This window comes from Cynocephalus volans, chromosome 18 (genome assembly GCF_027409185.1).
Source record: "Cynocephalus volans isolate mCynVol1 chromosome 18, mCynVol1.pri, whole genome shotgun sequence".
Taxonomy (NCBI): domain Eukaryota; kingdom Metazoa; phylum Chordata; class Mammalia; order Dermoptera; family Cynocephalidae; genus Cynocephalus; species Cynocephalus volans.
The window spans coordinates 12,438,648-12,454,086 of record NC_084477.1 but is presented as its reverse complement, the minus strand read 5'-3'; the positions used below and the strand labels follow the sequence as shown (position 1 = coordinate 12,454,086).

The 15,439-nt window shown below is 38.2% G+C and overlaps 1 protein-coding gene across 1 annotated transcript in view; it reads left to right on the top strand.

The window, feature by feature from the left end:
- RYR2 (ryanodine receptor 2) overlaps positions 1-15,439 on the top strand; it is a 448,094-nt gene that overhangs the window by 249,777 nt on the left and 182,878 nt on the right. The window contains exons 30-37 of the mRNA XM_063082911.1: positions 2,841-3,049; positions 3,521-3,867; positions 4,474-4,588; positions 5,617-5,777; positions 7,629-7,788; positions 8,168-8,254; positions 11,840-12,066; positions 14,005-14,812. Coding sequence (XP_062938981.1) covers positions 2,841-3,049; positions 3,521-3,867; positions 4,474-4,588; positions 5,617-5,777; positions 7,629-7,788; positions 8,168-8,254; positions 11,840-12,066; positions 14,005-14,812 — 2,114 coding nt within the window. The remainder of the gene's footprint in view (positions 1-2,840; positions 3,050-3,520; positions 3,868-4,473; positions 4,589-5,616; positions 5,778-7,628; positions 7,789-8,167; positions 8,255-11,839; positions 12,067-14,004; positions 14,813-15,439) is intronic.

The window sequence follows — 15,439 nt, the reverse complement described above, 5'->3', positions numbered from 1 at the left end:
CACCTGTAATCACCAATTTTTAAAATTTTGCCACATTAGTTTTATCTCTCTCTATAGTTTTATTTTGGTGAGCCCCAAAGATTATTTTTAATGGCTGCACATCTTTAATCTTGTGTATATATCGTAGTTAAGCATTCTCTTGTTATGGATAGACTGATTTCTTCTTTTACTTTTTTTTTTCCATTTTAAATTTAGTTCCATGAGCATCCATGCTAAGCAGCATGCATACAAGGATCTCACTTTAAAACCATAACCCTGTGGGGGTAGGTGTTACAGAAGAAAAGATTAAAGCTTAGAGAATTTATGTAGCTTGTCAAAGGTCAAATAGGTAATAAGTGGTGAGCTAAGACTTGAATCCATGTCTGTTGGACTCTGAACTCTGTGTTCTTAATCACTTCATAGTACTGTCTGCCTTCCTCTTAAAATGGTAATTCTTCTGCAAAATCTTCCTGACTCCTATCTCTCCCCTTTACTCTGCTCCTAAACCCTCTCTGCTTAGATGGGTGGAAGGTTGTTTTGGGATAACTTCTTCACGTGTCTTTTCACCTCATTAGCTATGAGCACCTTTTGCCCAGGAGCTATGTCTTAATTACCTTTTACTACTAGCTTGTGGCACATGGTAGCTGCTCAATAAATATTTGTCAAATAAAGAAATGAATGGTTGAAAGTTTCTTAATGTATATTAACAAATTACTCTATATAAATCTTAACACTAGTTTAATTTGATTAGCAGTATTTCTGGTGATTAGCAGTATATCTGATACTGAACTCACCACACATTAACATTGAGTACTAGGACTTGAAGAATACGTCTTTTCAGTCATTTTGTATCCACATCAGTCTTACAGATTTCTTTATGAGAAAGACGTAGGTATGTCCTGTTTTTTAAGTGAATTTTTTTTAATGAAAGTGATCACTTATTTTTATAATAAAATACATACTCATTGAAGAAAATTCATTAAATTGAGAGGAAAAAAACCCCCAAAAGCATTAAAAATCCCACTACTCTGAAACTTTTTGATAAAAAACCTGATATTTTCCTCTCTAAAAATAAACCGTGTTATATCTTTCTTTAAATGGTATTTCCTGTGAATATTTTTTGTATAGTAATGAACCTTTCAATACCAAATTTTCAAAGGCTAAATAACATTTTACTTCTGGAAAAGAAAAGTATTTATTAAAACAGTATTCTAGAATTGTAAACATAGCTGTAGTGAACAGTTTAGGATATAAATCTTTATACATATGACTAGTCAGTTAATTTTTATACATATGACTAGTCAGTTAATTTTTTAAATGGAAATATTAAAACATACAGAAAAGTTTGTATGTTAGTGTAGCAAACACACAAAGATCTATTATGCAGATGTACAGGTCTCCAGTAACTTTACTTACAGGCTAGGCACTCTTTTTACCACTAAAATAATTACAAAGAAATAGATGTTAATCATCTGAAGGGATGTTTCTATCTAGGTATCCCCTAATTTATGTCAAATGAATGTTAGATTTGCCAGTTTGTGCTAATGAAGTTCAAGCTATCTCCGTCTATTGTATTTATCCAATCCTTTTCTTTGATTCCTTTGGGGACACATATTTAAAACAACTTTCCTCGACTACTGCTTCAAAAGCTGTCACAGCTACAGACACCGCTTCAGTTTTTTTAGTTTTAATTAGAAACTCATCATTTACACTTTCTTGAACACAGCTGGATGTGTTCTTTCTTCCTGGTTGGTATCCCTATTATACAACCATTTATTTGAGTATATATTAACGAATACAAACTGGGTGAGATCATTGTGAATTATTGGATGTAATTTTTATCATCTTCTGCTATTTTGTGGGTTATATATTGCTTTCACTGCCACTAATTTCATGAAGGGAAAAATGTAAATCATAATGGTAGAACTAACTGCAATTCTCATGAAAATTATTGGCTTTTTCTTAGGATCCACCGCTTTTTTGATCTACAAATTAGGTTCTCTAATTTCTAGGTTACGTTCCAATACTGATTTTGTTTACTGTGCTGACTATTTGAACATTTGTGTAAAATGTTATAAAAGAGTACATGAAGACGCTCCCAAATATTATCTAATCCCACTACCAAAAATGTCATCTCATCGCCTCGACAATTGATTCCAAAAAACTCAAAGAAATAGTTAACAGTTAATATAGTTTCTCCTTTTTATTCAGTAGTGAAAAGATTTGCTAACATTTCTGCCATACATTATTAGATTAGCTTATGAAATATTTTATTGGTTTGTCCATCATTCATTTCTAATGCATAGATATAATATATATATATAGATAGATAGATGGATATAGATATAGATGTATACATAATTTGTGTGCACACACACAAGGGTCCTTCAAAAAGTTTTTGTCTATGAACTTTTGGAAGTAACCTCACCCGTGTGTGTGTGTGTGTGTGTGTGTGTGTGTGTGTGTGTGTGTGTGTATGTATGCGCGTGTGTGTGTACAGGCAAGGCAAAGGGAACCACACCCCTTGGCACTTAGTTCTTCCTCAAGGAGGCTGTAGGGTGGGATCTCCTGCAAGTGGACACTGGGATCCCTGGAGGATCAGGGGCTGCTTAGCAGTTATCTCATTTCACAGAATAAGGCCAGGTTGAGAGAAGGGACTTATCTATAGCCCCCAATACTGGTCTTACATTTAATACCTAATGTCAGTGTTTTCTTTCTGTTTACACCTGTTCTCACTCTAGGGTGACAGCTCTTACAAAGGAGTCCTGGAGCAATGTCTTTGGTAGTTTTGTACTCACAGGAACTCTTATTAATGATACTGAAGACTTTTTTTTTTATTTTATTTTTTTATCTCTTCCCAGGATTCATACCTGTATGTAGCCTCGGAGTGGCTCAAGTGGGCAGATTGAACTTTGGAAAGGATGTCAGCACTTTGAAATACTTCACCATCTGTGGCTTACAAGAGGGCTATGAACCATTTGCCGTTAATACTAACAGGGATATTACTATGTGGCTAAGCAAGAGGCTTCCTCAGTTTCTCCAAGTTCCATCAAACCATGAACATATTGAGGTTTTTTTTGTTTGTTTGTTTTTGTTAAACTATTTACAAAATCCAGGAGCAGAATATCTTTATATGTGAGAGTTCCTACTTGGACAATTATTCTAACTTACTGAAAATGGTGACCGTGATATGTTACATAGTAATGGAATCTAAGCAGAGGATTAGCCTCTGGTATTAGGTACATATGAGTAGCTTATCAGAGTGATTAAGAATAATTTCTTTTTTATGTAGGAAATGTTAGGCCAAATCTGAATATGTACAGTTGTGACATGACTTTCCCAAACCATCTTTAGAGTTAGAAGCAGAACTCTATGAATATATACATAATGTAATACTCTATGTTTAATCATTTCTTACAAAATGATGCCATGTGTGGGCTGTGTTTGGGATTCTGAAAACATGATGTGCATTAGTGATCTTTAGAATCAGGAGATTGATAGTGGTGATAAGAATGTGAACTACTGCTTCTTCATTTGCTAGGTGACCAGAATAGACGGGACCATAGACAGTTCCCCGTGTTTAAAGATCACCCAGAAGTCTTTTGGTTCTCAGAACAGCAGCACTGATATCATGTTTTATCGTCTGAGCATGCCTATCGAGTGCGCAGAGGTCTTCTCCAAGAGTGTGGCTGGAGGGCTTCCTGGTGCCGGCCTCTTTGGACCCAAGAATGATTTGGAGGACTATGATGCAGATTCTGATTTTGAAGTTCTTATGAAAACAGCTCATGGCCATCTGGTGCCCGATCGTGTTGACAAAGAAGCTACAAAGCCAGAGTTTAATAACCACAAAGATTATGCTCAGGAAAAGCCCTCTCGTCTGAAACAAAGGTCATTAATCTGTACAACATGATTTTAAGCATGCAGTTATTATCTGGAGAGGGTTGCAGGAGAGGGTGAGGGGTTTCCCAGTGTTAATTTGTTCCTCCTCCTCCTCCTTTTTGTGCAAAAGATTCTACGGTATAAAATAAAGCAACCCATTGGGCATCTAATTTGTTAGAAGAGATACAAACTATCCCAAGAGTCACTTTTTACAATGTCTATATTTACATTCTTGGTTGAAATTTAAAGAGTGTTCTCTCTAAATAGTATTTTTTATGGTCAAAAAGGCAAGTAATTTTATCCTACTTTCTTTCACTAAATCAGGATTTCTCAATCTCAGCACTATTGATACTTTGGGTCAGATAATTCCTTGTTGTGGGAGCTGCCGTGGACATTGAAGGATGTTTAACAGCATCCCTGGCCTCCACTCACTAGATACCAGTAGCATTTCATTTCTCCACTTGTGACAACCAAAAATATCTCCAGTTATTTCCACATGTCCCCCAAAGAGTGAAATCACCCTGGCAGAAGACAACTCAATTGATTATGTGCTCATATTTGAAGTGGGCAGGACATTTTAATGCTGCTTATTCCTAGCTGTCTAATATATTTCAGATTTCTACTTAGAAGAACAAAGCCAGATTATAGCACAAGCCATTCTGCAAGACTCACTGAAGATGTCCTTGCCGATGATCGGGACGACTATGATTACTTGATGCAGACGTCCACGGTATGAGGTTGCAGCTTTTGTCATTATTTTCTATTTGTCAATAAGTGTGCTTTATAGCTTAAACAGTGTACTTTGATTTGTCATATTTAGCAACATTATTTTTTAAATAATTATTCACTTGTATTTTTACATATATTTTAAGGGACTGAAAATTTGAAATAAGTATAAGAAATTATTATGTATGTGTATGTAATATGGTGTATATTATGCAATAAAAGAGCTATTGCAGAAAAAATAGACTTAATGGCACCCATAATCACGATTTTGCTATCCTGTTTCCTGGAAAAATTTTAATTTGCCACTTCACTTTTCCAAATACATACAATTTCCTTCATCTTAGTGAATTGTCTAAAGGAAGAATATTTATCGTATTTTGTGAGAGGTCAAGTTTTGCTCTCTGCCATTTTACATTTTCAAAACTACTTCTCCCGAAATGCCAAATGGAATAAATATATAGTTGTGTCCATTATAGAATGCTCCCATGTTTGAATCTGTTGTTCACGTTAGATCTGAACTATTTCAAAGTGATTTTGACGTATCAAAATATTATATGTAAGAGATAGGAAAGACAAAGCAAAGAGGCAGGTGACAGGTATAAAAACTTTAGCACTGATTAGTGCACTTGTACAAGCTTGAAGAATTTGAGCTTACCTGCCTAATTGATTGATGATTTTATAACATACATATACTGTATATATGTACATATACAAATGTATGTACATGTGCATACATAGTTGGAAGTATAAAAAGCCTCAGATTATTTAGCATGTTTGCTCAGATAGAATTTTTTCTGTCTTTTCCATTATTTCTGATTTAATTCGGGATCTCTGGTATAAGACATTTCTCATTTTGCAGTGTCAGTTCTTTCTGCCTATAACATTTTAATTCAGCCAAATGATTTTAATCAAAGAAGTATGATTATAATTTTAGGTAATTCAAAGACTCAGACAACAATTGACATCGCACTCAAAGTTTTGTTGTTTTGTTTTGTTTTACTTTTCTAACATTTGGTTTTGTTGTCTTGACAGTACTATTACTCAGTGAGGATTTTCCCTGGACAAGAACCTGCTAATGTCTGGGTGGGCTGGATTACATCAGATTTTCATCAGTTTGATACAGGCTTTGACTTGGACAGAGTTCGTACTGTAACAGTTACTCTAGGAGATGAAAAAGGAAAAGTGCATGAAAGGTTGGTTTTCCTCAATTTTTCATATGAATGACGTGAAAAAAATATTGGTAAATCTAGGTATTTTTTTTCTTGGATTTTGTGTCCAGGATATTTTTATTTATAGGAGCAGTATAATCAAGCTATTAATGCCAATGTCCTATTTGTTGCACATACAAACCAGTAAGGAATCTAAATATATTAAAAGTGAAAAACTTTATACAGTAAGAGCAGTGCCTCCTTTTTAGGTAATAATCATCTTCCTTCAGGTAACATGACTAACCACTTGTGTTACCAATACTTAGCCTTTGTTTCAGGGACTAGAGATGGGTGAATATGAGGCATTTAAGATATAGTCTGATTTGGATCTTGGGAACTGGCTCTGTGGTGGGAGAAAAATGTGAAGACAGTGTGGGCTGCTAGTTTAGAACAGGTGAACACACTTGAACTCCGACTGAGGAGCAGTGGGTTCTTTCCTCAGCTTTGCCATTGACTCGCTGTGTGGCTTTGGGTAAGTCAGTGACACTTTCTGTGCCATCTTTTTTCATTTGTAAAACAAATCAAACTCAAACCAAACCTTCAAAAAAGTGAAGAAAACTATCTTCCTTGCAGACTAAGACAAGAGAAGATCTGACCATTTGCTTCTACCCTTTATGCCCGTGCGTCCTCTCTGATCTGCTGTGCCAGGTCTCATAGAAAAGAAAGTCCTTCATAATGTTGCAGCAATGCTTTTGGTGACTGGGAAACTTACTCTCCTGCCCTCAGGTTGTAACACATGAAACGTAATGGACTTAGCTCTTGAGACGGGGCCCTAGCAGAAATCTTGAATGAAGAGCATTAGTATGGGACCCAAAACCACGTGTCTCTAGGAATATTCTTTGGGGACACATTTAATTTTTAGATATGTCAGCAGTATAAGAACTCAATATAGGGATGGGATAACAGATAGATGGTTTTGGTGTAGGAAACAGAGGATAGGGAAGGGTCGTTGAATCTTATGCACACAGTGCAAAGAAACACAGCCTGCATTTCATTATTTAGGAACTGACTTTATGCCAGTCTTTTTGATCTTTTCCTCCTGTTTGCCTGCCTTTGGCCTTTTTTTCTAGTCTTGTTAATATGTTTACTTTATAGTGGCAGAGAAAGGGAATGCAGATGAAGCTCCAGTTACTTAACTTTGTTACCATCTATATTAAAGATTTTGGTGAAGGTGAAAATCAGGTGGGGGGTTGTTGTTAATATCACTGATTTTGTGTGTATTCTATTTGTCTGTCTCTCATAACAGATCACCAGGAATTGTGATGAAGGGGCATCACATGAGCCAAATTTTTAACATAATGAATAACTGATGGCTCATGTAGAATTTGCCTGAGGGTTGTTTTTTTTTTTTTTTTTTTTTGAGTGTTTGGAAACAAATACTTCTTATCTTAAAACAAGTAGTTAAAAAAAACAGCAAATAGCATACAAACAATAACAACAACAAAAACCAAAAAATACCCACGATATCACAAATACCCATGAAATTACAAATTTGGATGATTCTAAAATAGTTAAACTTTTTTGAACCTCAGAAAAAGGTCCAGTTTGGTTTGAGTTTTTGGAGAGAAGGTGCAGGTCAGTTCTTTCTTGGTTCAAACTTGTTGACCTGTCTCCATTAGGTGTGAAATTCAGAGACGTGTCAGGCCTGATTCCAAATGTCCACTGCGGCCAGTGGAGTTTTGCTCAGAACCACAGAATCGGGCCCTTGCGCACCTCTCCATTACAGCATGAGCTTGTTGCTTGCGCAGCATAATTTAGGTTTAGTTTGCAAGATATACCTGCTTTCTCTTATATCCGTTGTCGTACAAAGATGAAAATGTTTTTTTTGGAATTCAGCATCAAACGCAGCAACTGCTACATGGTGTGTGCGGGCGAGAGCATGAGTCCTGGGCAAGGGCGCAACAACAACGGGCTGGAGATCGGCTGTGTGGTGGACGCCACCAGCGGGCTGCTTACCTTCATCGCCAATGGCAAGGAGCTGAGCACCTACTATCAGGTACATGGCCAGCGAGGGCCTCACGCTTCCAGGGAGGAAAACCTTTTTACCCGTTCAAGGGCAACACCTTGTGGAAGACCAAAAAGTAAATTAGAAGCTAAAAGAAAATGGAAATGGAAATGAGTTGATAATGTGTGTTTACTTCTGTGGAATAATGCAAGTGCCATAAGCACTTCAGAGTAAACAGGTAGTTCATTCTTCCAAAAATATTCACATAGTAATGTAATACGCCAACTGAGTACTGAAGGATATCTATATGAAAGACAGGAAGAGTCTCTGGTTTCCTTCTGTAAAGTGTTCCATAGTTGCTAGAAAGAAAATATTTTTTCTTTGTCTTTTTTCTTTTACTAATATTATTAAATTCATTTGTTTCTTTAAGGTGGAGCCAAGTACAAAATTATTTCCTGCAGTTTTTGCCCAAGCGACAAGTCCCAATGTTTTCCAGTTTGAATTGGGAAGAATAAAGGTAAGAAAGACTCATTCCTGGTATTATATTTGTGTTATTTTGGTTAGGGCATAGCATTTATTTCTTCTTAAATGAATTTAGTATTTTATTAATACTGATATGAATCAAATAAATTATTCTTTAAAGGAAAGATAGCCATGTTTGAAAATCTCTTTCACAATACTAGGGTAACATAATTAATTAGAAAGGGTTTCTCTTTGGTCATCTTAAATATATTATTCAATAAAAACAGGCCTATACAGAGCAAAAAATGCCACATTACACACAGTGTAGTAATCATTGAACTCATAGGCGAGCTAGTGAATGGATTCAAAGACCTGAAACCATGCCACCTAGAATAGTAGCTGGTATAGAGTACTCTGGGAACATAAGTGAAAGAGCAAATAAATAAGTTGGACAGGGTGGATCAGGTAAGGCTAAAAGAAAAGGTGACATTTAGGTTGATTAGCTGTTATATAGAAGGTCTCTGGGCACATTTACTAGGAAGGGGCATTCTAGAGCTATGGCATTCAAGAGAAGGCAAACATATGTCAGAGTAAAAGTGCCAAAGGTAAGAAATTCAGTGTGACTGTAACCCAGGATGCTTTCCACCATGTGGCTGGAGATTAACATGGACAAATGGGAGACCAAGTCCTTATTGAAAAGGCCTTGTGTGCCATGCTAAGAAGTTGGCACCTATGGCTTAGACAGTGGCAATTCATTGGAAATTTGAAGAAGGGGTTTGAACATACTGAGACTTGTTTTTGAAAAATATGTTGGTTAGTAATGTGGAGGTGGACACGGGTGAGAGCAGGTGGTGGAAATCAGGTATTGACAGTTTAGTACCACCCACGTGGGCGATGAAGATGAGAGCCACAAAGTCAAAACAAAGACGAAGTGAGAAGTGCGAAAGTGTTTTATTACAGGAGAAATTAATAGGATTTGACAGTGAATGGGGTTTACAGAATTTGTCAATGATTTGGATTCAGGTACTCAAGGAAACTGAAGAATCAAGGATTATTTTAAATTTTTTACTTTGCAAAACTCGGGCATACTAATGCTACAAGTAGAAGAGCTTGTTGAAATTTGGGAAAAGAGATTGAATTTAATTTTGCGACTGTAAAGCTGAGATGCCAGGCACACATCAGGATGAACATAGTGGACAGTTTTATCAGGCTGGCTTGTGGACATTGGACATGTTCCTTAAATTATGTGATCTCAGTTTCTGCCTTTGCAAAATGGAATTTACAGTATCTGTTTTATGGAGTTAAAATAATATAATTAAAAATCTTGAGCAATGTCTTATACATAGTATCTGCTCAATAAACATATATATATATAATATAATGCATATGCAGAATGCATGCATATATACTCATATATATATATATAGTTGTATTCAAAAAAGAGAGCTGTGCTGGAGATTAATATTTTAATCATCAAGAAGTCAGTTGTAATTCATCTTTGGGAGTGAATGAAATAAGTGCAGGCAACTGTAGACAGTGAGAAGAGAAGATAACTGAGTAGAGAACCTGTTTGTATGAACTAAGAGAGAAACCTGTGCGAGAAGCCAGGACAGAACTGTCAGGAATGCAGGAGAAGAGCTAAAAGAGACGTCTCAATAGAAAGGAGCCAAGCAAGGAGGGCAATTCCAGAATAGCCGTGGCTGACAGCCTCGGACAGGAGATGCCACAGAAAGGCCCGTAGAGTTCGGACTGGAGGGATTCATGGCCTCTGTTAATTAAGAGGGCTTTGGTGACAATGCCAGAAGACCTTCAGCAAAAATGGGAGAAGCTGAATTACAGTGAATTCAAGATTTGAGGTGAGAAAGGAAGCAACAAACTTTTTTTTTAAATAAAAAAAATTAATAAAATTTGACAAAATAGTAATAGTTTCTCAGAACTCTGGTATATTCAGTTGTCCGTTTGACATTTCTGTTGAGATGTCTAATAGATATTGCAAATGGACTGGATATTGCAAACTGGACTGCTGATTACCCATCCCCCTCCCCCACCTTCCTGGTCTGCTATCTTTCCCATGTCAGGTGATAGCAGATCCAGTGGCTCAGGCCAGAAGCTTTGGAGTCATCCCTGGCTCCCCTCCTTTACATTCCACAACCTAGGTCTGTTCCGGGCAGATCCTCCACCTTTCGAGCTCTGTCAGTATTGCTGCTGCTGCTCAGCACGTGGATCACTGTTGTTTTTCATCTGGAAGACTCCAGTAGCCTCCCAGTGGGTTTTCCTTAATTTCTCCTTGCCCATATTTTTATTATACAACAATCTGAGTGATTGTCACTGTTTTAAAACATGAGTCAGATCAGATCTGACTAAGAATAAAACTCAGAGCTCTTATAATAGTCCTTGAGTCCCTAAAAAGGTTTGACATCGCATTACCTCTCTGATGTCATCTCCTGTCCCTCTTCCCCCTTTCCTCCAGCCACTCTGATCTCCAGCTCCTCCTCACACTTGCCACACTTCTTTAACAGGTCCTTTGCACTATCTCTTCTGCATGGAAGTTTCTTCCCCTGCATATCCACATGGGTCTTCTCCATTTCATTTTTCTTTAAACGTCACCTTCTCACCAGTGCCCATCCAGATCACCCTATTTATAATTGCTTCCCTGAATTCTGGTTCCCTCATTCTGGTTGGTTTTTCCCCTCTGTGACATCTCTTCTAAAATGCCATTTAATTTACTTACTGATTTTAAAAATGGAAACTGTAGGAGGGCAAGGATTTTGTTGTTTTGTTCATGGACATAGTCTCAGTGCCTAAAACAGTGCCTGACTTTTTTTCTTTTCCTTTCATTAGTAGAAGAGAATAGGAGAGGAGTTTGAGGATGAGGCAGTGTAGGGAATGCAGCAGAGCAAAGGGAGAGGAGAAGAAGAGATTGAAATTCATGCAGAAATAGAGCATTGTTTTCATTTCATCCCAGAAGAGGCAGGCAGGGGTGGCATCAATATCATAAATGAGTGAATGAGCTTTGGGCAAAGTAGAGGCCTTTCTTCCCCTGAGATCAGACAGAGGAGTTAAGCATGGCTGAAGCTGCATATTGGAATTGGAGGAGAAATAAATTGCATTAGTTACTGCCTAATTAATTCTGTTTTCTTGGTTGGTAGTCACGTGTATCTCTTGAGTTATCACTGGTATACTGCAGTTATTAGGAAGTGGTTTAAGGATGAAGTGGGGACAGGGGACAGACAGTGAGAGAGGGATAGCCAAGTGGATGTGACCCTCTCGTTCAGGAAGCTTGGCACTGAAAGTTCCTAAAGGCTCACCAAGTTTCCCAGAGCCCGGGCTAGTGAGGAAGCGTGAAGGATTTGTGGTTATGCATGCTTGCACCTGCATCTCCCTGTGCCATATGGAAAAGAAACATCTCAAACCCATTTGCCTGTCCTGAAGTATTAGGTATTTTTCTCTCATGCTGTTTCTTCTGCTTGGCTTTCAGGAGCTTTTCAACCCAATTTCTGTTAATTCCTATATTGACTTTGTTTGACTCATAGTATATCTTACTTCCACTGTCTCTTTCCTGTGCAGAATCCTACTCATTACTTTGTGAACTCCAGGGGATGTTATAAATTCATTCTGTCTCTGCTTCCCTATCCCGTAGAATGTGATGCCTCTTTCGGCGGGATTATTCAAGAGTGAGCACAAAAACCCTGTGCCGCAGTGCCCCCCGCGTCTCCACGTGCAGTTCCTATCCCACGTCCTGTGGAGCAGAATGCCAAACCAGTTTTTGAAAGTAGATGTCTCTCGAATAAGTGAACGCCAAGGCTGGCTGGTGCAGTGTTTGGATCCTCTGCAGTTCATGTCTCTTCATATCCCCGAGGAAAACAGGTCAGCCTTGTGTGTCCTTGACGGTCTGATTGGGTCACTTGGAATTAGACTTGGGTCCAAGGGTTCAGGGGTGCTGCTGTAGAAACAAATGAGATTTTAAAAGATCTAATTTCTTTTAGCAATGGAGTCATTATTCTGCATATTCCAAGTTTAAATCTATTTCTTAATACTTTGTTACTGAAAAAAATTATTATACTGCAGTTGAAGACACATTGTAGAGTGTATGGTGCTTTCACTCACTTTTCTTTATGACTACAATGGCAAGATAAAAATTCAGACAAGTACAGCTGCAATGTGATGTACGACTTAACAGAATAATGTAATATAGAATTATGAGATATTATGGAAGCACAGGAATTACTTTGTTCAGTCCTTCATTTTAGAGATGTGAAAACTGAGACTAAGATTTCAATGAAAGAAAATGAAAATATTTTGACAGCTTTGGAAACACACATATGCATTCTAGGCAGTAATAATTAATGATATAAACTACAGTGAATATTCAAAGGTAGCTTTGTTTGTGATTTTCAGCTTTACCATGTGATAGCCAATTAAATTGCAGAGATTTCATTTTAACAGACTTATTATCAGTAGCTAGCTAAGTTTCTAAGTTTTGGACCAAGATTAACCTCCCAAAATACCATAAAAAAGTTCAGTCACAAATTAAATAAAAACGAGGCATGAAAACAATGCAAAGATAAACATATTTGTTGTCCTTTTATTTTGTCTTTAATCTTAAAAACAATTGTAGAAGCTAGGTCCATTTTTATATCTTTAGACATGCTTGGCATTTTTCTTTTATTTTAATGCCTTCAAAAGTTAACCTGTGCTTTGGAAGACATTTTGTCAGTTCTTCAAAAAATTAAATATAAAGTTAACATATGACCTAAGAATTTCACTCCTAGATACACCCAAGAAAAATGAAAACATTCAACCACACGGAAACTTGTGCATGAATGTCCTTAGAAGCATTATTCACAATAGTCAGAAAGTAGGAACAACCCACTTGTCTACCAAGTGATGAATGGATAAATAAAATGTGGTATATCCATATAATATTATTCCACAATAAAAAGAAATGAAGTACAGATTCGTGCTGCAAAATGGATGAACCTTGAAAATATTATACTGAGTGAAAGAAGTCAGTTATGAAAGACCACATATTGTACGTATGATTCCAAGTACATGAAAAGCCCATAACAGGCAAATCTTTAGAGACAGAAAGTAGATGAGTGGTTACCTAAGGCTGGGGGTGGAACTGAGGAGTGAGTGCTGATGGGCACTAGGTTTCCTTCTGGGGTGATAAAAATATTCTAAAGTTAGATGATGATTATGGTTGCACAACTCTGTTAAAATACTAAAATCATTGAATTATATGTTTTAAATAGGTAAATTATGTAGTATGTAAAGTATGTCTTAATAAAGACTTTTTAAAATAAAGGAAATTCAGAGGAAAATTAATCTGGGCAGGTAAATTCGTTTTTTTGCATTAAATATTTATTTACATATTTTTGAGGCAAAGCTTTCTGGCTTCTTGAACCAGGTTAGCCAATCAAAAAAGGAGATTTGAAATTTTCCAAAGAGTGCTCAGATCCTGAGAGGACAGTCCCAGGGTCAAGTTGAAACCCAGATACCTAAAGGAGGTGCGCAGGTTCTTGGTATGAGGATGGAGCATGAAGGAGAGCCTAGATGCATTAGTGGTGAGAAATTTTCAACACAACACCAATGTCTTTGTGGAAGGAAACTTGTAAAACACCTAGAAGTGATTAAAAACAACTATGCAACCATCAAACACAATATAGAAAATTAAAAGGAGATGTTAGTGTCTATTCCCATAGCTTTTTGGAATTTATAACGTCTGTAGAATTCTCTCTGATTTGAACTTTTTTTAATGGTCCATTTCTAATCTTGCTACCATTCTCTTTCTGCCTTCCACAGATCTGTCGACATATTGGAGCTGACCGAGCAGGAGGAATTGCTGAAATTTCACTATCACACCCTCCGCCTCTACTCAGCCGTGTGTGCTCTTGGGAACCACCGGGTGGCCCATGCCCTGTGCAGCCACGTGGATGAGCCCCAGCTCCTCTACGCCATCGAGAACAAGTACATGCCTGGTTTGCTGCGCACCGGCTACTATGACCTGCTGATCGACATCCACCTGAGCTCCTATGCCACCGCCCGGCTCATGATGAACAATGAGTTCATCGTCCCCATGACAGAGGAGACGAAGAGCATCACCCTCTTCCCTGATGAGAACAAGAAGCATGGCCTCCCAGGGATCGGCCTGAGCACCTCGCTCAGGCCGCGGATGCGGTTCTCGTCCCCCAGTTTTGTTAGCATCAGTAATGACTGCTACCAGCACAGTCCAGAGTTCCCACTGGACATCCTAAAGGCCAAAACCATGCAGATGCTGACAGAAGCTGTGAAAGAGGGCAGTCTTCATGCCCGGGACCCAGTTGGGGGCACCACTGAGTTCCTCTTTGTGCCTCTCATCAAGCTTTTCTACACCCTGCTGATCATGGGCAGCTTTCACAATGAGGACCTGAAGCACATCCTGCAGCTGATTGAGCCCAGCGTGTTTAAGGAAGCTGCCACTGAGGAGGAGGAGAGTGACGCCCTGGAGCAAGAGCTCAGCTCTGCTGAAGACCCGAAGCTGGAAGGAGCTGGGGAAGAGGAAGCCAAGGGGAGGAAGAGGCCCAAGGAGGGCCTGCTGCAGATGAAGCTGCCAGAGCCAGTTAAGTTGCAGGTAATCAGGAAAAAGATGTGCGGGAATTCCAGAGTTTCTCAGTACTAAGCTATTGAAATTTGCCTGTGTGCCTGTGTGTGTGTGTGAGTGTGTGTGTATTTGTTTGCATTCCCATGTAATGGTAGTTCTTTATTAAATTATTTAACTTCCTGTTCTTCTACCTCCTATTCATTAGCAATTTCCTTGTATCTCCCCTCCTGTTTCTGCAGATACATTTCCTCTATATTATGTTGTAATGCCTGAAATACGAGGCGTTAAATGCTTCTTCCCACCCACTCTTCCACTCTTGCCAGCCTTAGAACACTTGTTCACCAGGAGACGTGCCCATTCTCACATAGCAAGATTTCCTTCCCTAGTATGTTTCGAAGGAATCGAAGATGTTGCCTTTCTTTGTGCTCATCAAGATGTCTGAAGGGTCCTTTCTCAATGCCCCTTGAGTATATTAGAGTCACTTTGATGTTTGCGCTCTTGTTGGGCTTTTTTGCTCTTCATTCCTTCAGTCAGAACTGATTGAAGTCTTACTCTGTGCCATGCATTTGGTGCTGGGAGGAGGAAACAGATGTGAGCCCTGCCTTCCAGAAGCTCACGGTCTCTGGGGAGACAGGCACTTCTTTATGCCTTTCTTTT